Here is a 20798-nt window from a genome sequence, read left to right as displayed (position 1 = left end):
TTTTTATGGTTTAGGTAGATATGCTCCATTGTACCTATTACGTATATATTTTTATTGTATCGAATAAAGATTTTTTTAAACAAGCACACTCAGTCCTTCATTTTGCAGGTAAAAAAATCAAAGCCATGTACAAACTGACCTTGGGGAACAAAGCAGTATGTCTTTAACTCAGCCAGGAAGGAAAATCCTGTTGCACAGAGGCCCACTTTATTACTTCACACATTCCAGTTTTGGCATTCAAGCCAGTCTCTGAAGCTCAGGCTTAACTCAACCTTTTACCTGTTCCATCAGGGGTCGACCTCACAAACGTTGGCAACATTTTCACAGAGGCTGTAGGGTTGGTATCAATCCCAAGGCCCTTCTCCATCTCCTTCCGGAACCGTGATGAGACCTCTTGGAGGGTTTCCTCTGAAAGCCGCATGTGATAGAGGTACTTGTCAACCTGAACAGAGGCAAACAGGAAACCATTTGAACCTTTGCAATGCACTGCACAAGCAAATGCAACCGCTCATATTCACAGGCAGTTGGTGAACTGAACCCTTCATGGGCCTTTTCTGCTTATAGTGAAGAACTGAGCAAGAGAGGTAACCCAGCTAGATACTTCAGGCTGTCCAATTTGTCCATCTTGAACCCTCACACTGCCCGGCACAGCAGCAGAATCTTAGCACAACTTAAGTATATGGCCAAGGATGAATAAAGAACAGCTTTGTTATCACTCTGTATTTAGAATCAGAGTGGGATTGCACATACACTGACAAACCCATTGGGTAGCCCTTTAAGGTTCCTGTACCAGCTGGGATGCGAAAAGATTTTATCAGTTGCAGTTCAGCTAATTCAGCTAACAAAATTAAATAAGAATATGTCTGTTTGTGAGGATATGTGTTATTTTAAACTAACGAGGGCAGGGAGGACAGTTGAAATAGTTGATTTGATTATTTTTCCCTGGATGCAAAAAAAAAAGTGCTCAGATGCAATGGAAAAGGCTCATGGTCATATCACCCTGCCGTTCTATATTTACCAGTATACAGGGCTTTTTTTCCAGGTGGAACGCAGTGGAACGGAGTTCCGTCACCTCTTGAAAATGGTCACATGGCTGGTGGCCCCACCCCCTGATCTCCAGACAGAGGGGAGTTTAGATAGCCATCCGCGCCGCTGGCGGCATGGAGGGCAATCTAAACTCCCCTCTATCTGGAGATCAGGGGGGCGGGGCCACTGGTCATGTGATCATTTTCACCGAGGGCGATTTAAAGTTTTAAAAACTCCCACCTTGTTACAGCTGACCCAAAATGATGTCATTGCACGGTCCCAAGAACGTGTGCGCACTTTGCGCATGCGGTACTAGGGGCACCACCTCCCACCAGGAGTTGCCCCCTGTGCTGGCAACCCACTGAGTTCCACCACTTCTTTTCCCAGAAAAAAAGCCCTGCCGGTATAAATGTGATCTGTTGTTAACATGCCCCTGAACTGACAGTTCCTAGGTTGACATCAGTTCAGTTTTTTCTAAAAAGTAGTCTGCTAAGAAATCAGGCACTAGTTCTGGGATCTGTTGCAAGTTTGCCTCAGGACAGCTGGTGTTACACAAAAGGTTGTGCAAGCTGGAAATCTGACTTGTGTAACTTTATATCATGAGATGTCTGAAAGAAGTGGTAATGACTCATCATCATTCCTCCAAAGGAGCCCTTTAAAAAGTCAGCCAGGCCTACCTGTACCAATCATTTCTACCTGGCTGCAAATCAGACAGAGAAGCTAAACTAAGGCTGCAATCCTAAACCTAAAGCCACTTTCCTGAGAGAAAGACCCATTGAATTAACATAGATTTGAGTATACGTGCTTGGAAAGCAATACAGGAAGAAATCCTAGCACCAGCAACCTCAGAGAGAGAGTTGTGTATTCTTTAACTGACTTTCTTCAAAAAGAAGAAGAATCCAAGCAAGACATTCAGAGTCGCTACTAAGTCCAATAGCACCTTAGAGACCAACAAGATTTTCAGGGCATGAGCTTTCGAGAGTCAAAGCTCCTTTCATCGGATATGTTGGACTAAGTAGACCTTTCAACTCTCTAGATGCAGGGAGAGCCAGATGCAGGTTACCTGAGCTCTGTCCATGCAGCCTGAGCCTATCTACATCATAAAATTAAACCAGAACAGGAGATACTGCCCTCCCCAGGCACTGGAATTCTATGAAAGAAGATCTAATGGGATATTTACATCAAATTGTAATTTCCAGGATTACCTGGAAGAAACTTGGCAATTAAATATGTCTTTCAAGGCTTTTCTTCCCAACTAAGAGAGTTAGCAGAATTTATTTACCAGAAAGATACTTTCTTTAAAAGAAAAACATACGCATAAATTGGGATTCAAAAGCAGAACACTAAATTCTCTAAATTCTGATCACAGACTTCCTTGTCAAACTGAACCAGGCTAAATTGTTTCCAGCAAAACAGAGAACCTATTTTTGTTTTGAGTTCATCTGGGCAACTGTGCCCCCCCCTCCGGTTCCAGTAAGGAAATGACTCTTTTCTGAGCGTAGACAGAGCCAGAGTTTGACAACAAATACAAGGATAGACACACATGCAAAATACAGGAAAAGCAGGAGCAGCAAGGAGATCTTCAAGGTCAGCACATGCTCCAGCCAAAGGAGCCCAAGCCGTCTCCTTAGCCCAACACACTAACAGCTTTCACAGGAAGGAAATGTCTGCATATAAAACTCCGTGTGAGAGTGTGACCCTAACGTAAGACAGTGATAGTCAACCTTTTTTTCAAATGCTGTTGATTGCAAAGGAGTGCCACTTTGAGTGTGCTACAGTGGTGGAGGAAAGTGCCATCAAGTCGCAGGCAACTTACGGTGATCCTTTAGGGTTTTCAAGGTAAAAGACATTCAGAGATGGTCTCCCATTGCCTGCCTCTGTGTAATAACCCAGGACTTCCTTGGTGGTCTCCTATCCAAGGACTAACAGGGGCACACACAAAACCCCACATACCTAAGGGAAAAAATAGAGTAGGGTTGCCGATCTCCAGGTAGCCGGTGGAGGTCTCCCACAATTACAACTCCTCTCCAGGCCGCAGAGATCAGTTCCCCTTGAGAATATGGCTGCCCGGGAGGGTGGACTCCATGGCATTATCCTCTCCTCTCCATTATCCTTGCCCTCTCCATGCTCTACCCTCCTAAATCTCCAGGATCTTCCCAACCAGAAGCGGGCAATCCTAGAATAGAGTTACCAACCTCAAAGTGGGCATGGAGTTCTTCTGGAATTACAACTGATCGCCAGACATGCAAACCAGTTCTCCTGGAGAAACTGCTGCCCTGGAGGAGGCAGCTTCCAAGGGCAGACACTGGCACATATCACATCCCTGCTGAGCTCCTCTCTCTCCTACCCAATACTCAGCCCACCCCAGGAACCACCCCCGAATCTCCAGGGATGTCCTAAACCAGAACTAACATTAGGCAGGCTTTCCTTTTAGTCTTTTGAGCCAGGGGATAGGCCTGCTCTAGAATGGAGGCCTGACAAAGCCCTGCCACAGGCCCTCCTCCTGGCTGTGCCACAGCCTCCCCAATAGCCTCCAAAATTTACTATGCTTTTAAAGTGGTACAACCAGGGTCAGCCTGCGCAACTGGCTTCTTGTGACTTCCAGCAAGTTCAGAGGCCCACGCGTTTCCATCTCCTTAAAACAGAGTACATATGAGTGAGCCACTTGCCAGGCTCACTTCTAGGCAATGAGGCCCACAAACAACAAACAGCTCAGAAGGGGCCCCTTGACATTTGCACTGAGCTAACTAGTCAAAGCAGGCAGGTCCTCTGAGGGCTCTTCCTGCCCCTTTCCAGGCTGTAACACAAACTCCCATAGTCTGCGAACTGCCCAGGCTTTACCATCATTTACTGAAGGACTCAACAGAACAAACCCTGGCTTCTCTCCTTATCTGACAGCAAGAGCAACATGGGGAAGAATCTATTCCTAACTTAAACAGAAAGAGTTATTAACGCATGATATGTGGCAGTACTGCTTTCTTTCACAACCCTCTGGCAATCTGAATAAGGAACGGTATTGTGTGTGTGAGGGAGAGGGAATATCATTAACTTCCTGTTAGTAGCACTCCTCCCTTCATGACAAATAAAATAAGAATGGGGGATTTCACACGCCTCTTACAGTCAAACCGCCCTGCCAGCAGTATGCTAATCATCCCACCATTTCCCATCCTGTGCTGATTGAAGGAACAGGGTCACAAGATAGCTTTCATTTAAGAAGCAGACCAGTTTACGTGGCTCTTAGCTGGCCCCGCAGATCTAAGAAACAAAGCAAATGATTCACAAGAATGGCCTGAGACGCTCAGTAGTTTTGCTGTACTGCTGTTCTTATGTGGAATTGACAGATCATCACTGCTGTTTGCACGCACCCAGGGCTTTTTTTCTGGGAAAAGAGGTGGTGGAACTCAGTGGGTTGCCCTTGGAGAAAATGGTCACATGGCTGGTGGCCCACCCCTGATCTCCAGACAGAGGGGAGTTGAGATTGCCCTCCGCACAGAGAGGCATGGAGGGCAATCTCAACTCCCCTCTGTCTGGAGATCAGGGGGTGGGGCCACCAGCCATGTGACCATTTTCAAGAGGTTCTGGAACTCCGTCCCACTGCGTTCCTGCTGAAAAAAAGCCTTGCGCACACCAAACCTTGGAGCAATATCCAGACACCCAAAGTTAAGGACAGCACCATGGGAATACCTATAGGAATAGCATGGAGGTGGGGAGAACAATCCCTCCAAGCATCCCTCTTTTATGAGTTCTCAGAGGCGATCAGAGGAGACTTCAGAAGCAACTACAGGGCCTAAAGAAGTTAATGGAGTACCCTGGTTATGGCAGCTCATAGAGAACATTGTTTCCTGGTATGGGAAATGCCATAGCAGAAGGTGTTTTGCATATCCCACACCCTAGGAACAACAAGAGCTCCAGGCAAGAATGCCACCCACACTTCCACATCAGATCCCCAGTTGCAGATATAACTAAAAAGACAGGATGTGGCATCCAAAGGTCTGGCCCCTTTAAACATGTAATGGGCACGTCTGACAGCAACAACTAGAGACCAACTCAAGAGCCACTGTTTAACAAACCCAAAAGCTTCTCACACAGTTTTGGACAAAAAGCCCCATTTCAAAATTCTGAGCTCTCAAAAAAGGTAGATCTTTCATTTGATTTTTGACTGGTCTGCTGAAGCACCTAATATTCAGCTCAGCAAGCTTTGCCATCTATCCAACTGACGCATGCCAAGCCAAAGTTGCCAGGCCATGGCCGAATAAGTGTGCACAGGTAGTAGTTGGCAAACTGTGGCATTCTTTACAAGCCCTTGGCACTTTCCTGGACTAGCTAAGGGCTGACGATGCTGAGCATCCTGCAGAATTAAGCTCTTTCTGATCTCAACAACAAGGAGGCCAGACACTCCTTCAGAATCTTTTCAGGACAGAAAATAAGGCCATTTCCTGCTTGGCTCATTCTTCCCTCCACTTGTTAGCCCACGGCTTTGTTTTACACCATAAAGTACACATGTATGTATGCTCTGTAAAGGGATGGAGACTCACTCAGGAACTTGTAACTAGCTAGAAGCCTCTCTGCTGCTGCTGGAGTCCAGGGATATCTCCTGTTACAGAAAAAAGCTGCAGCTTGCAAAAATGGCCCCAGAAAAGCCTCTGCAAAAACTGTTCCTAGAGTGGGGAATGCTTGTGGTGGCCAAGCATTGCATACCCTGCAGCTCCCACTATGAGAGGTCATTTATTCTCTGGAACCATGCATCTTATCCGTCTACAGAATAATCATTTCTCAACCTGATCTCTGCCTTGACGTATGAGGCATCTAGGGCTTTCCACTAACTGAAGGACTTTTAGGTTCTCTGTCATCTATTTTATCCATCCAACAAATTAAAAGTTCAGAGTGCAAATATGAACCCTTCGATAAACTCACTGGATGGCCTTAGGCAAGCCACATTATGAGGCTCATTAGCTACTTCACTGATCTATGCAACTTTTCTTCTATCACGGAATGCAAATCAGCATCTGCAGGGCTGTCAAGTGTTCTCTGATCTCATTCACTGGTCAGACCCACACTTGTTTTGCATCACTAAGGTGCAATCCTAAGAACCCTTTCCTAGGAGTAAGCCTTACTGAGTAGAATTGCTCTCTTAATCATGTACCTTCAGAACTACCTTAGATTGCTGTTGCAAAGATTACAAAATGACATAAAGCAGCTTGAACCCTTGAGAGAAATGCTAAGTAGTGTTATTCATGGTATGTAAAAATCTTTTCTCAGAATTCAGGGTTCCTCTGTAGGTTCTGCCAGGAAGATCCAGATACTCAAGTGTTAGATTTGAGATTCAGAAGGCCAGAATACAAATCCTGATTTACACAGTCTGGTCCGCACCACAGCTAGCATCCTTGATTATTCGAACTGAGAATTTAAACATCCCTGCCTCCAACACAAAGCGGAGCATTACCTTGATTAACATCAAGGGATTCGGTTTCGTTTTCTCAGCCATGCCGGACGCTCCTCTCGGCTGGTCCGGGAGGAAACGACCGGGCACCCTGACCGGGCGGCTGATCCGCAAGGATTAGCCCCCAGGACTCCCAGGGAGGGAGCCAGGGTCTGGGACGCGGCGGGAAGAACTCCCCGAAATCAATGCGGGGGGGGAATTGCCCGTTTGTCCCTATGGAGGCCGGCAGACGTGCGCGGCGCCTCGAGTGCCGCCGGGCAACGAGAAACGGCAAATAAAAGAAACAGGCGGAAGCCCGTAAACAAGCGAATCCCTTCTGTTCTACAAGCGTTTGTGAAGAAGAGGTTGATCTGAAGAAGACTCGTTCTTCCCCTTCGGTGAGTTCCAGAATTTTGTTGGCGCCCCCCCCCCCCCAAAATGGCAGCAAAGAAGCAAAGTCCCGCTCTCGGTAAGTCAATCTCGGCTACCTTGAAGGGGGAGTCGCTCGAAGAGTTGGTGCGCAGGGCGGTGGTGGAAGCCATAAAACCCTTTGTTGACAAGCTGAACGAAACTGATCAAAGGGTGGGCTTAATTGAAAGCGAAGTGAAAACCATTAAGGCAGCAGCGGGGGGGGCAGAGAAGTCTGCTCTGGAAAGTGCGTCACTTGTGAAGGCTACAAAAAAGGAGCTGAAGCTGGTTGAGAACCAGCTGATCGGGCTACAGATGGAACGAACGCAGACAATTTTGCGTCTCCAAAACGTGAAAGAGGAGGAAAAAGAGGATCTGTGGGAGGTGGTCTCGGAACTATTGGCGATACCCGCGAGGACGACTAAAGAAGAGGTTAAAAGCGCCATTTTGGAGGTCCGTCGGGCTTCTTCAAAATATGCAACAAAGCGACAGTTGCCTCGTGAGATCATTATTGACTTTTCATCTAAAAAGATTCGGGACACCATCCTATATAACTCATACAATGCGGATTTGGACTTTATGGGTTTGAAAGTCAAGATTTTGAAGGACGTTCCATTTCTAGTCCGGAAACGGCGTTTTAAATATAAAAAGTTTGCAGCTCTTCTGAGGGACCATGGAATAAAGTACAAATGGTTATTCCCGGAAGGAATATGGTTCAGATATACAGATCAGGCCTATAAGATATTATCAGAAGATCAACTAAAGGATTTTGAGAATAAAAACCCAGAACTCTGCTGCACCAAGAACGAAGAAAAGGAGGAGCCGGAGGGGGGGGGAGGAGGAGAGCACCGCAATAGCGGTTGCACAGAGAGAACTGCGTCCGGGACCTAGAAGGGGGAGGAAAGTTTAATCAGAATTTGAAATGTTTATTCTCTGTATGATTAACCACTCCATCATCATCCTATGGAGCTATTTTTGTATTATGACAGTATGAAGGGAAACATTGAAGTGTAGTGTTTAGTGTTTGTAGTTCATTCCCCCCCCTTTTTCTTTTTTTCTTTTTCCACCCCCTTTTGTCCCTTCCCTCTCCCCTTTCCTTGTGATAGTCTTGTGTAGTGCTGTGTAGTGTTTTGTAGTTATGAAAAATAAAAAAATTTATAAAAAAAAAAAAAAACATCCCCATCCCAAATGGCTCATGGTATACAGGTCACCTGACTTCTGAGCATAAAGGTCAGTGAATCATATCCCCATGTGAACCTGAAAAATCCCATTGCTCCTTTTCCAATGGCAAGTATTAAATTAAGAAAGAAAACGATCTTAAACAATCCCTGGATTATAAACCAACCCAGTTTATAGCTTAACAAAATAGGACAGAAAGGTTAAGTGGCTTATAAAACATTGGCGCAGGTCTCAACAAGAGCACCCCAAGGACACAGTTCACAAGAAGCTCCAATCCCAGCTTGATTATCCCTCTTTTGAAACAACTTTGGAACACTGAGGCCAGTCGAACCCCATTGACAATTCTAAGATACTTTTAATGAGTGTGGCTGAAACATGCAGCGCTTGCAAAACTCATTAGAATCCAAGAATTTTTTAAGAATAAGGTGCAAGTTGCTAGTGTCCATATGAGAATTTCAAAATATGATGGTGACAAAGCACTTAAAACAAGGAGACAACGTTATTAGCATTCTTCCAAATCTGACACTTTTAAGGCCATGGTGTTTTTTTCTTACTTTTCATACTTCAGAACAAGGTCCATGAAGACATCATTAACAGTAACAATTTGCATGCTTTCAGTTTGTCTTCAGGATGTCTTCAGAAACTTTCAGTGCATCTTCATAGCATTGCAAAACAGGCTTTGATTTGCATTACAAAGAGAGAAAGACAAAGTGGTAGTGACTCGCCCAGGTGAGTGGGGAAGCCACCCACTCACAGGGGCGATGCAAAGCAGTATCTGTGTGCTCCAAATTGAACACAACGGTTTCCCACCCCCCTGAACAATCAGATCCACCTTCTGAGGTCCAACCACTCAGGCTCACTAATATATTGCCAGACCAGCTGGTGGAATGTACTGCGGAGAACGTGGCAGGTTCCCTATCTCTTCCCACTTCTCCTGAGTTCAAAAGAGCACTGGTACAAATGGGATCCAGTTACACACGCAACATGCTTTAAAGAGAAAAGCTATTTTGGGAAACAAATTTATTTCCAAAAAGTGGTGTTAGATTCTCATCTTTCCCCTCTTCCAGTGAGCCAACAAGCAACTACGCATATCTTCTGCAAGACTGAAAGCAAAAGCCAAGCAATGGCCAAGCTGTACAACAGGTCCTTACTATATGCAGATATGTGACTCACAATTTCACTTATTCACAGTCATTTGCTATGATCTCCTAGCCAGGAGGCCCTGCCTCCCAGTATTTGCTGATTTCTCCAGTGAATTCAGGGACAGTTTTCCCATGAATGGCAAGAGTCCACTATAGCTAAAGAAGGCACTTGATCAAAAATTGACCTTTAGGATCTAGCAAAACTGACCAACGCATGAAAGATTCAGCAGAAATCAGTATGATTCTGGTATTTTCACCCAAGCACCAAAACTTAATTTCAAGAATAGGGTTCAATCTTGAAATGCACAACCCTGGGCACAACCCGAATGCATTTCCCTCATCACTTCGGAACCACACTCAGCTCCACAAATGCATGCACGCGCACACACACACAAAGGATTAGCACATGGAATTTCCATGTCAAAAGGTGTGTGTTTCCAGGCAGACTTAAAACTTGTTTTAGGAAGTCACACCAGAAATGAACAACTCCCCTTATTTAGGGTCTTGCTAGATAATCAGTCTGCAAGCAACAGTTCCAGAACCAAACATCACTCAATATGGAACCAAATATGGCTCTTGAAAAAAGAATATTAAATCTTTAAGAGGAGTTATATTAGCGGGGTAGGTGGGGATGCTAGAATAACCAGTCTGTGAAGAGAAAGGCTGGCATAGATTTATTATGAAACTAAATGGATACTTAAAGATGCTTTATAGAAAAGGAAATGAGGCAGGCAGTTGGTCTACTAGAGTCAGTACTGCCTACTCTGACTTGCAGTGGATCTCTGATCTCAAGGAGATGCGTCTTTCACATCATCTGATACCTGATCCTTTTAACTGGAGATGCCTAGGATTGAACCCCGCACTTTCTGTAAGCAAAGCGGATGCTCTGTCCTTGAGCCATGGCCCCATTCGTAGCAGTGTAATCCTCTCACCTGCCCCTTCCAGTGATGTCAGAGTTTACTATTTATGACTTTAATTTTTAAAATCCCTTGCACTGGGCCATTGCAGAGGAAGAATCAGTTACTACCCTATCCTGTAGTTCTCTTTAAGGGGAAAAAAACTCTAGATGATAGTTGCCTTGATTTCCTACTGCTATCACAAACTGCAAGCTTGCAAGAGTGTTAAGCAGCTGTTTCAGTCCTCAGTTACTCCAAGGGGCCACTGCTGAGATTGTGGTTTGCCAAGAATGCATTCACTTTTTTAACTATGGGCCAAGACCTTTTTGTTTGTTTGTTTTCAACTGAAGGACAAGAATGGAGATATGTTCATAGGAAGTGTATGCTAAGAATGCAGTTTTGGTATATTTACCATTACACTCCTGGCTGGACAGAAATTAAAACCAAGGTAACTCTAGGATTTTGCAGAATCAAGTGGAAAGAGGTATTTTTTTTAAAAAAAATTAGCAAAGATCAGACAAGAAAAGCCATTTAAATAGTTTCCTTCTACATCCCTTGAAAACTTTATTAGATTGGTGATGGTGATGTTGTGAGCCTTTCCAGGTACAGAAGAAAAACCTACCCACTCCCGCCATCATCCTTCAGTTTGTTCTAGGGTCCCATCTCTCATCCCTAATGTGCAACCAAGAAAGAGACGTCACTATTCAGAAAACTGAGAAGTCCCTCTGTGGGCCGGAGAAACCCACCCACCCCTTTCTCCACCCACATTGGGGAGTTTTTATCCCAATAAATCCTGGAAACCTTCACTACTGCATCCTAACTTACCCCTGGTTCTTGTCATAAATAGAGGCTGTGCCACAAGCAAAACCTAGAAAAACTACAAGGAAGTAAGAACAATAAACTGCAATGAAGCTCAAATGAAGAGAAAGGCAGGGATGACTGTCTCACATTCATTCAGAGATCAAAAACAAAGCCCTGGCAACGATTTTCCTGTGTGACCTTGTTCTCGGTGGTTTCTCTTTCCCTGATCATTTTTATTTCCTTGAAACAAGGAGGGAAATACCCATATATGTGTAAGAAACAAATTCTCAGGGATCACCCCCTCCTGTTAAAGACAGAAGCCCAAACAGAAAGCAGAAGTGGTCCTGTTTGCATCACCCTGTGCTACCAGCAATTTCAGCTTCCTGTCTGCCTACTTTTACGTGCAAGCCACAGAAGGCCTTACCATAAAGCACGGCAAGATGGCAGCATCATGGAGGAAACAGGCAGGTGCAACCCAGGGAGAAGTTCTGCTACTCATCCCATGACCAGGCTGGCACACAAACTCACACAGCACCATCTGAAATTACGTTCCACACACCGTGGCACACTAACAAGAAACCATCTATCTACATCTTCCATGTGTACTTAGAACTTACAGTCAGAAACATGTTTGTAAGATTTGTTGATTCTTATCGTGGGCTAAAATAAAGATTAAAATCTATATGATTGCAAATGACGTAATCACCATCCCACACACACAAGGGCTTTATTTCTAGAAAGAGAGCTCAAAACCTCTACACCAGGGTAACCTTTGCCTGAAATTTTGAGTTTGTGTCAGCCAATGGCAGTTACTTTATGGTGACTGATACATCCAGTATAGTCAAAAGCACTCTTCTTTAGGACATTTTAAATTCTGAATAGAATAACTATGCCTGCAAGTAGCAACGTAGAAAACTGGAGCTGCGCAGCTTCAGTTAACCCCAGGGTTGCAAGCCACTGCAAACAGAGTCACAGTGGTATATACTGTATATAATTCTCTTTCCTTCATAATCTCATATACAAATACCTGCCTAGTGAGCATTCGTTGCACAGTGTGACAGTGAGCTCTACTCCACAAATGCTTACGCTGCATGCAATATGTGTTAAAATGCCACTAGAATCATGTTTATTTTTACGGAGAGAGACTAACACAACTATCCCTCTGGAATTCTCCCTTTCCAGATCTTCAGCTCCACCCCCACAGCCTCTCCCACCAAGGGGCTGCCAGATCTTTCAGAAGCACATGAAGGCTTTTGCAGAATTCTGAGAATCTGGCAAGTGTTGGTCAAGATTTGGCAGAGGGAAAGCTGTTACATTGCTGTCTCGAGACACCAATCCATGTTAGTCTTCAAGATGTGGGGGTGAGGAATTCAACCACCATCCCACCCGCCTGGTTTAGTGGGAAAAAACACCTCTGGGCGAGATGATCCCCAAAATGGAGATGGGTGGGAGGGAGGCGCAGCTTTCTCCCAATCAAATCGCAGCATCAACTCCGAAGGAAGACAGCAGGAAGAGATGAAAAGTTAAGCTCTACCAAGAACATCCCAAGACCGTATTATCCTACTCCCAACTTTTACGGGGAAAGCATCCCACCTTCAGTTATGTGAAGCATGGAAAGGAGAAGGCAGAGAGAACCCCCCCCCCCCCAAATCGCGTGGCGTGTAGATTCCCCGGAAAAGAGATGCTCCCCCCCCGAACCATTTCCTCCTTCTTACTGTAACAGTAGTTAACCCCCGCCCACTTAAATTCGACTCCTGTATGAGTTCCTTTACCCGTGAAAGGAGACCCGACCATGCCAGGCACAGATTGGAGCACCCACCTTCCCTTTTCCTTCTCCAGAGTCCCAGAAAACCGGAGGGGGAGGGAGATTTCCCATATATACACGAGCACACACGTCCCCATTCCGGATCTTACTGCCGCACAACTCCCTGAACTCCCCTAATCGTCAAAAGTAGGAGCCAGACTGTGTTCCTCTGAGCACGTGCAGAGCGCCCCTCTGATCTTAAGGAGACGCCCGGCGAACAGGAGCGCCGGCAACTACCGGCCAGGCGGAGGCGGCTGGCCGGCACAAAAAGTCTCGCCTCGCGCTCCCTTCCGCGGTGACTTTGGGGTGGCCGCGAAGCACTCCACCCTGCCCACCCGGCCCGAAACGCTCCGAGCGACGCCGGCTCGCTGGCTCACCCGTTGCACTTGGTTATGGCTCAGTTCGGTGAAGAAGTAAGCGAGTAAATGAGAGGCAATCATGGCTGATGCCGAGGCGGGGCGGCGGAGCAGGGACCGGTGGCGCCTCGAGCGCTCTTCCTTCTTCCCCTCGGCTCGGCTGGAACAAAGTCGCTCGCCTGGGCCCGCGATTCCATCCTCCTCGGCCAGCTCCCGCGTGACGCGCCCAGCCCGCCTCTTCCCATTGGCCCCGGCCGGAGGGTGTGTGAGCCTCGGCCTCGGGGGAGTCAACCCAAGAAGGGCGGCTGCGCCGGGAGCTCCACGTGGATGGAGCTGGGGCGTGTGGCGCCGGCTGGAAAAGGTGCCTCTGAGCACGGGCAGAGTGGTTGCCAGCTACCAACCCTTCAGCCAATAGCTGGGCTTGCGCGGGACAAATTCCCGGTAGGGTTTCTGCTCCCCACAAGCCACGTCCTCGGAGGCAAGTCACGATCGGCTGAATCGAGTGCATCCCGGGGATCTTGAGCGATGGGTTTGCGCCTAGCGCAGCTGTGTCGGAGTGCCTCGCTTCTAGTTTGGACGGACGCGTGTAACCCTACCCCGCCCCCCTCAGTAGATTAAACGTAGCCCTCCCTCGATAGACGGGGCTGTGGCGTGTTTAGGCTTCCTGGGTGCCGAACGAGAGTCCCATGTCCGGCGCTCCCACCGATTTTGGAAACGGGGGCGTGGACACGAAACTCCCCGCGCCTGTTACTTGGATCCCAGTCGAGTCTGAGCCAATGCGCAGGAAGCACGCGCAGACCAGGCAGCTGACATTATAAAGATTAAAAAGGGATACAATTGGATGTACTGATTCTTGACATTGCTTTCTTGGGGGGGAGGGGGGGGGGAAGCATGCATTAGGGTGGCAAGCGTAGACTTTCGTGGGCCACGTGTGCGCCGAACGCCCTCTCTCGAACTACTGTGGAAATAGCGGGACGTCGCGTCCGCTTTCAGATTGAGCTATTTTAAAAAACCTGGAAGTCGAACAGAGTCGTTCTCTTTGCTTGGGTTCCGGGCATAATTTAAATGCTGCTATTCTCTCGCCCAAAGTATTGCTCGATTTTGGTTTGCACAGCTATTTTGCCCTGTTTAAACGAGACCTTGGCGGGTAGCAGGGACGTCTCGGATCCGCTGCTGCGTGAGATGTTTCCGGGACGAGACAGCTACGGCGGCGCTTAAACAAAAATATAAAGCAGCCAAGATGCAGCAGTCGTCCGGTGGGTTCAACGCGTGGTCCTTCTCCGGATGCTGACCTCTATCTGCCGATTGAGAGCGCGAAGGTGTGACTTTGCAGCCCCGTGGCAGGGCCTGGCCAATCGCGTCATATTGGGGGGGGCATATCTGGCCACACGTGGCGGCGGCGGCGCCAGATGCTGCGCCTTCCGTTCCAGGGTTCCCCGAGGTCGCAAGTTTATCTGGGGATCGGTTGCTCCGCCCGGCGCTTAGAGCGGCCCCGCCTCGGCCTCTCCCTCCCTCCCTCCCTCTGCCTGCATCACCTGCTTTGGGTTTAGTTCCAAGCAGCCTCCCGCCTCACAGAGCGCGGCTGGCGAGCGTGCGGCGCTGCACGGCTGTGATCTCAGCCAATCGAGGCGGGCGGGGTCTCCCCGCCCTCGGAGCCTCGGTGGAAAGCCGGGCGTCTGAGCCTGTGCAGAGTGAGCCCGTTTTAGAAAAATGAGGAAAGAAGGGAAGCTGCGGATTCACTGCAAGAGCCAGACAGAAGACAGTGCAGGTGCTTTAGAGAACGGTGGCAGTTAATATTGCGTCTTTATCGTGTTTTCGATTAATTACAACGTATTGTCCAAAGAATCTGAAACTCGGTGATTTACTTTTTAATTTTGTAATTCGTTAATGTTTTAGAAGCATGCCTTCCCTTTGGACAGAGCCCTGCGGACAGCCACTCCAGGGACATCTAGATGGTATAAATATAGCATCAATTCAGTTTTATGGTATGCTGTTACTCATGTGGAAATAGGACTAGTCAAGGGCAGGGCAGGCAAGAATTCTTATTGCCTGTCAGCATCATCTATACAGCACCTTTAATTGTCATTTACAATCTTCCCAGATAACTCTATGAGGGTAGTTTAGCAAATAAGGAAATGGGGCTTTAATGCTTAGATCCAGATGGGATGCTGGTGAGGCAAGAGAGCTTTCCCTTTACAGCTTGCTACAACCCATGCAGAGCAGCCACACACACTCACTTTGCACACTAAAGATCTGAGAAGGTACTGGCAAACTAAGCACTCATGGCTACCCCGCACAGGTAGCAGTTGAAACAAGGTGCTGTGTGAGTGCAAGTCCTACAGGTGAGTCCTTCTGCCTTGCCCACCATCCTGTTTAATTCAGGCTTTAGTTTCATTCCGGCCACAGTGGCCCTGCCTCTTTTCCCACTGGCATAGAGGTTCTCTGTCTGCTGTTGGAATCTAACTTAGCCCTATCCTAAAGCTAGGGGCAGACTTGAAGACCAAAATGGACTCAAAATGGCCCTGCTCATGACAGAGGGAGGGAGGGGGAGATCCTGACCGACCATGGCCTTGTGCAAAGGCAGGCCATCTTGCCACAGCAGCAGCAGCTCCTGCCTGTCCACCTTATGCAAAGTATGGGCTGCCAGCTTTTGATGGCAGTGGTGGTGCCTCCCGCCCCCCTCATGCAGGGCCAGGGTGGCTCCAATGAAGGGGTGGTCCCAACAGGCCATCAGCCCACCGGGACTTTTCCCAGTGGCCTTAATGGCCATTCCACCCCTGCCTAAAGTGCATCCAAACTGCCTTGCTGGAGCAGATGGAAGGAACATCTAGTCCAGCATCCTACTTCCAACAAGCAGTCAGCCAGGTGCTTCTGGGAAAGCAACAGGCTGGGTACAAAGCTGGTGACCCTCCCAGTATCTGGTATACTGTTTCTTAGCATGGAGTTTCCATTATGCCTTCAGGACTAACAGCCACCAGTATACTTCACGTCCAAGAATTTGTTCAGTCCCAGCTATAAACCATCTAAGGCAGTGTCCATCACAACATCTTGTGGCAGTGGGTTCTATGTCATGTGAAGAGGGGCTTTCTGAACTTACTGCCAATTTTCCCTCTGCCCAGTTTCTCCTAAACACTGAACCCCCTCTCTCCTATGGCAAATCCTTTTTGGTGGGGCTCATGCAGAAGCTTGGGAAGAATAAATACTGCCTTGCTGAATCAGACTAAAGGCCCATGCAGTCTAGCATCCTGTTTCCAAAAGTGACCGACCAGATGACCCCAGAAGAACTATGTGGAAGTTAAATCCTCTCTTATTGTTGCCCTCAACCTCCTTCAGAGGTACACTGCCTCTGAATGCAGAGGTTCCATTTTGTCATTTGGCATATAGCCAAGAAAGGACCTACCCTGCAGCCATATAGCTTCCACTCTGCTACCCTGAAGGGAACAAAGCCAGCTGCCACATTGTGATATATGCCAGGATTTATCACAGGTCAAAGGTCACAGCTCAGGTTAGATGGTGTTGTCCTCCCTTGCTGCAAAATCTGCCAAACTGAATGCTGAGCATAGCACCAAAGTGAAAAGGGATGTTAGAATTGTATTGTCGAAGGCTTTCATGGCCGGAGAACGATGGTTGTTGTGTGTTTTCCAGGCTGTATTGCCGTGGTCTTGGCATTGTAGTTCCTGACGTTTCGCCAGCAGCTGTGGCTGGCATCTTCAGAGGTGTAGCACCAAAAGACAGAGATCTCTCAGTGTCATTTGGCTGGCATCTTCAGATGCCAGCCACAGCTGCTGGCGAAACGTCAGGAACTACAATGCCAAGACCACGGCAATACAGCCCGGAAAACCCACAACAACCATCGATATTAGAATTCTTTCTAATGTTAATGCCTCGCTCCCAGCAGCAGATTTAAACTGGTTGCTTTCTCATAATTTCCACTTATGTGAAAGGTAGCTCTTTGTTTGGTAATAATATGGAGTGTTTAAAATAAAAGATTCCCAGTACTCTCACAAAAAGCCATCATCTCCAGAATTCTTTCAGGGAAACTGAAAGTCAAGCAAGTTACCCACTCCGAAGAGTTACCCCCTGATTTCAGTAGGGTTAGGTGTAACTCTTAAGATTGCACTGTAAGTCTATCATGTAAACACAGACTGACATCTACTTCTCATTACATCACTTTGCCACTAATCTTAGGATATTCCTGAAGTGGAAAATTTTATTTACTAACCACCACCACCCCCAGCCCCGTGGCGCAGAGTGGTAAGCTGCAGTAGTGCAGCCCCAAGCTCTGCTCACGACCTGAGTTCGATCCTGGCAGAAGCCGGGTTCAGGTAGCCAGCTCAAGGTCCACTCAGCCTTCCATCCTTCCAAGGTCGGTAGAATGAGTACTCAGCTTCCTGGGGGTAAAGTGTATATGACTGGGGAAGGCCATGGCAAACCACCCCATAACAAAAGTCTGCCAAGAAAACGTGATGCAACGTCCCCCCGTGGGTCAGTAATGACTCGGTGCTTGCACAGGGGACTACCTTTACCTTTTTACCTACCCCCCCCATGGGGACCCAAAGCAATATACATTATTTTCCACTTCTCCATTTTTTCCTCACAACAACCTTGTGAGATAGTTTAACCTGAGAGTGACTAACCCAAGGTCAAGCAGTGAGCTTCCATCGCAGAGTGGGGATTTGAACCTGGGTCCAGATTCTAGTCTGACACTCTAACCACTACTCTGCTGGCTGCCAGTGTCAATAAATGACCACTTAGCAAACCAAGAGCAAATCCACTGAGTAGTTCTGCATGCAAATCTTATTAAAATGGACTGAGCAAGAGTAGTGTGTTTTGAATAATAAATGTTTCATACTATTGAAAACATGAGTGTGTGTGTGTGTGACTGATCTTTGGATGCTGATCACCTCCGCACAGTTGCAAAATGAAACAAAAGTAATCAGACCGGTTTTCAAAAGGTACAGAAGAAGCAGGCAAAGCTGGCTGAGCTGGGTGTGGGGAGAGAGAGAAAGGCCTGCCACCTGGCTGTGAAAAAATGCAGAGACCCAGGCTCAAATGTGCATGGTCCCACATTTGGCTGCTCAGGGTTGCGCATGTGCTTATATAAAAGATCACGGACACATCTAGCAGTACAAGATCAATCGCACACACTCCAACTGCCCCTTTTCCCAGGCACAATCACATTTGTTTGGCCCCTGATAAATCCCATTATAGTGAAATCAAGTACATCTGCAGGATTTGAGTCCGGTGGCACCTTAGAGACCAACAAGATTTTCCGGGGATAAGCTTTTGAGAGTCAAAATACCCTTCTATAGATATCTGGAAAAGGGAGCTTTGCCCTTGAAAGCCAATACTCTGAAAGTCTTGTGCAATTGGACACAAATCTTCTACTCAGACTAACACAGCTTCCTACCTGAAACTATCAAGTACATCTGTTTGTAAGAAAGAGGCAACACTTGAGAAAGTAAAACCCGGGATCATTACCTGAATAAATGGGCTTAATTTCTGCATTTGTAGAATTTAACCTGAAAATTACTTAACATGCATACAAAGAAAAATCATATATGTACACCACACAGAAATGTACATTTACTGTCCTGTGTGTACATGACTACAATCCCCCGTATTGTCCCTGGGGGTAGAAGAGACCCTGCGCAGGTCCTGCAGGTTGAGTGTTTGCCAAAGATTCAGTTCTGTAAAAAAATACAAACTACTTCAAGGAACAGTTTGATTATAGGACTGAACAAGACTGGAGTGACCAAGAAATTGAGTTAGACAGAAGAATACATTTCCTGCTCCTCCCCCTCCCCACCCTTGCTTTAATTCATTTGGAAATTTTCCAAGCAGAGCTTTTGGCTGCCCCAATGGCTTCAGCCTCAGAAGGCCTGCAAGATTGCGAGGATTCTGGCAGTACCACTCCAAGACTGCACCCTGTCTCACCAACAGCCCAAAAGACTGACTGGGTTTTTGGTGCATTTGGGCCAGTTCTGCCTCCAAGCACCAACTGCTTACAGAGCTCGGAAATTATGTGTAACATTAGAGGATGTGGGAAGGACAATGGTGCTGGTTCATAAGCCTTAGAATGAAAACGCAGTGGCCTGCATGACTTCACAAGGTGAACTGAAGGCAAGGACAACATTCCTCTTTGAAGGACTGCTGGCTAACCTGAGCCTGTGCTGTCTTGCTGCCAAGGCAGACAGCTCAACCTGTGCTGAGCTATTGCTTGGAGACTGCAGACCTTGAAGGCCAGACGGGTCCTTGTTGGATCCTGCTGGACTGAAAGTTCAAGACCCCTTTCTGACCTTGCTGGGGGCAGAGGCAAGGCCCAAGCATGGTGGGGAGGGAGAAGCCTGCAAGCCCATTACCACCAGAGCCTGGTCTCTGATCAGATTGGATAGGGCTGAAACGAAGGAGCATTTTACAGGCTAGTTCTAAGGAACTGCTGGCAACAACTTCAGGCCTACATTTTACCCTGATTAAAAAGTGTTCCTGTGGTACAGGGAGTAGATCCTGAAGAGCCATGATCTTGGCTCAAGTCTTGGTTGCCAACTGGCCTGGAGAAAAATGCCCTGATTCTTTGATCAAAGTGTAATGTGCAGAAGTCAACAGCTGAAGCTTTTCATGGCACACCACCCAGTATTTGCTGCAGATCAAACATACTTAAGGGATAGAGAGACCAGTTTAAAAGTTGGCAACCATACTCAAGATTCCTGAAGTCTTGTGTTGCTCAATCCTGAAGAGTCTGGTTTGGTTGATACGATCAGCCTAGCTTTGAAAATACAGACCCAACCATACATTAAAATAAAACCCATAAGGTCAGTACAGTTCGGTTGTCCACTGCAGAGCAGCCTTAGGTGGAAGCAATTTGTAATAGGAAAACAGGGAGCCTAACAAGCTGGGTTTGATGCTCCTCCACCCACTCACCCCCACCTGCAGCAATTCAGGCAAAATGGTTGCTTCTCTGTTGGAAAACTTACATATGCACACACCCAATCCTTCTCAAGGACATTCGGCAATGAAAAAGTAACCATTAGGCAAATGTCATAGGTGGCTTTAGGCCACATAGTCGTGTAGCATGTTTAAGAGTGAAGGGTGCAAGTGCAGAGGAGGAAGACTGCAGAAAGTCCTTTTGTATGTTCAGAAGTTTCTGCTTCAGCTGTGCTGCTCCTTCAGTACTACCAACGGTGGTTCAGCCAGTAAAGGATTTGTGTGTGTAAAGTGTGGTCAAGTCACAGCTGACTTATGGCAACCCCATAGAATTTTCAAGGCAAGAGAGGAACAGAGATGGTTTGCCATTGCCTACCTCTGTGCAGCAATTCTGGTCTACCTTGGTGGTCTCCCATGCAAGTACTAACCAGGGACAACCCTGCTTAGCTTTCAAGATTGAGCTAGTCTGGGCCATCTAGGTCAGACTATGAAATGAAGGGCAAATAAGTCTTATATAAAGGGCTCTCTCCACCCCAAACACACAGGGCTTGGCTCAATGGCAGCACCACAGTTTAAGAAGGATGTTGACAAGCTGGAATATGTCCAAAGGAGGGCAATGCAGATGGTTAGGAATCTGGAGACCGTGTCCTATTAGGAACGGTTGAAGGAGCAGGGTATGTTTAACCTGGAAAGATGACTGAGAGGTGATATGATAGCCCTCTTCAAGTATTCGAAGGGCTGTGTCACATACAGGATGAAAGAGTTGTTTTCTGTTGCCCCAGAGGATCAGACCATAAACAATGGGTGGAAATTACACCAAAAGAGTTTTCAGCTAATCATTAG

The 20798-nt window shown here is 47.0% G+C and overlaps 1 protein-coding gene across 1 annotated transcript in view; it reads right to left on the bottom strand.

Moving 5' to 3' along the window:
* Positions 1 to 13196, bottom strand: part of LOC129342029 (hexokinase-2) — a 45734-nt gene extending 32538 nt beyond the window's left edge. The window contains exons 1-2 of the mRNA XM_054997464.1: positions 13053 to 13196; positions 280 to 442 (exon numbers count right to left, since the gene is read on the bottom strand). Coding sequence (XP_054853439.1) covers positions 280 to 442; positions 13053 to 13115 — 226 coding nt within the window. The 5' untranslated portion in view covers positions 13116 to 13196. The remainder of the gene's footprint in view (positions 1 to 279; positions 443 to 13052) is intronic.
* Between the last annotated feature and the right edge of the window lie 7602 nt (positions 13197 to 20798).

This window comes from Eublepharis macularius, chromosome 14 (genome assembly GCF_028583425.1).
Source record: "Eublepharis macularius isolate TG4126 chromosome 14, MPM_Emac_v1.0, whole genome shotgun sequence".
Taxonomy (NCBI): Eukaryota; Metazoa; Chordata; class Lepidosauria; order Squamata; family Eublepharidae; genus Eublepharis; species Eublepharis macularius.
Note: the sequence above shows the minus strand (reverse complement) of the source record. Positions and strands in the feature narration are given on the sequence as shown.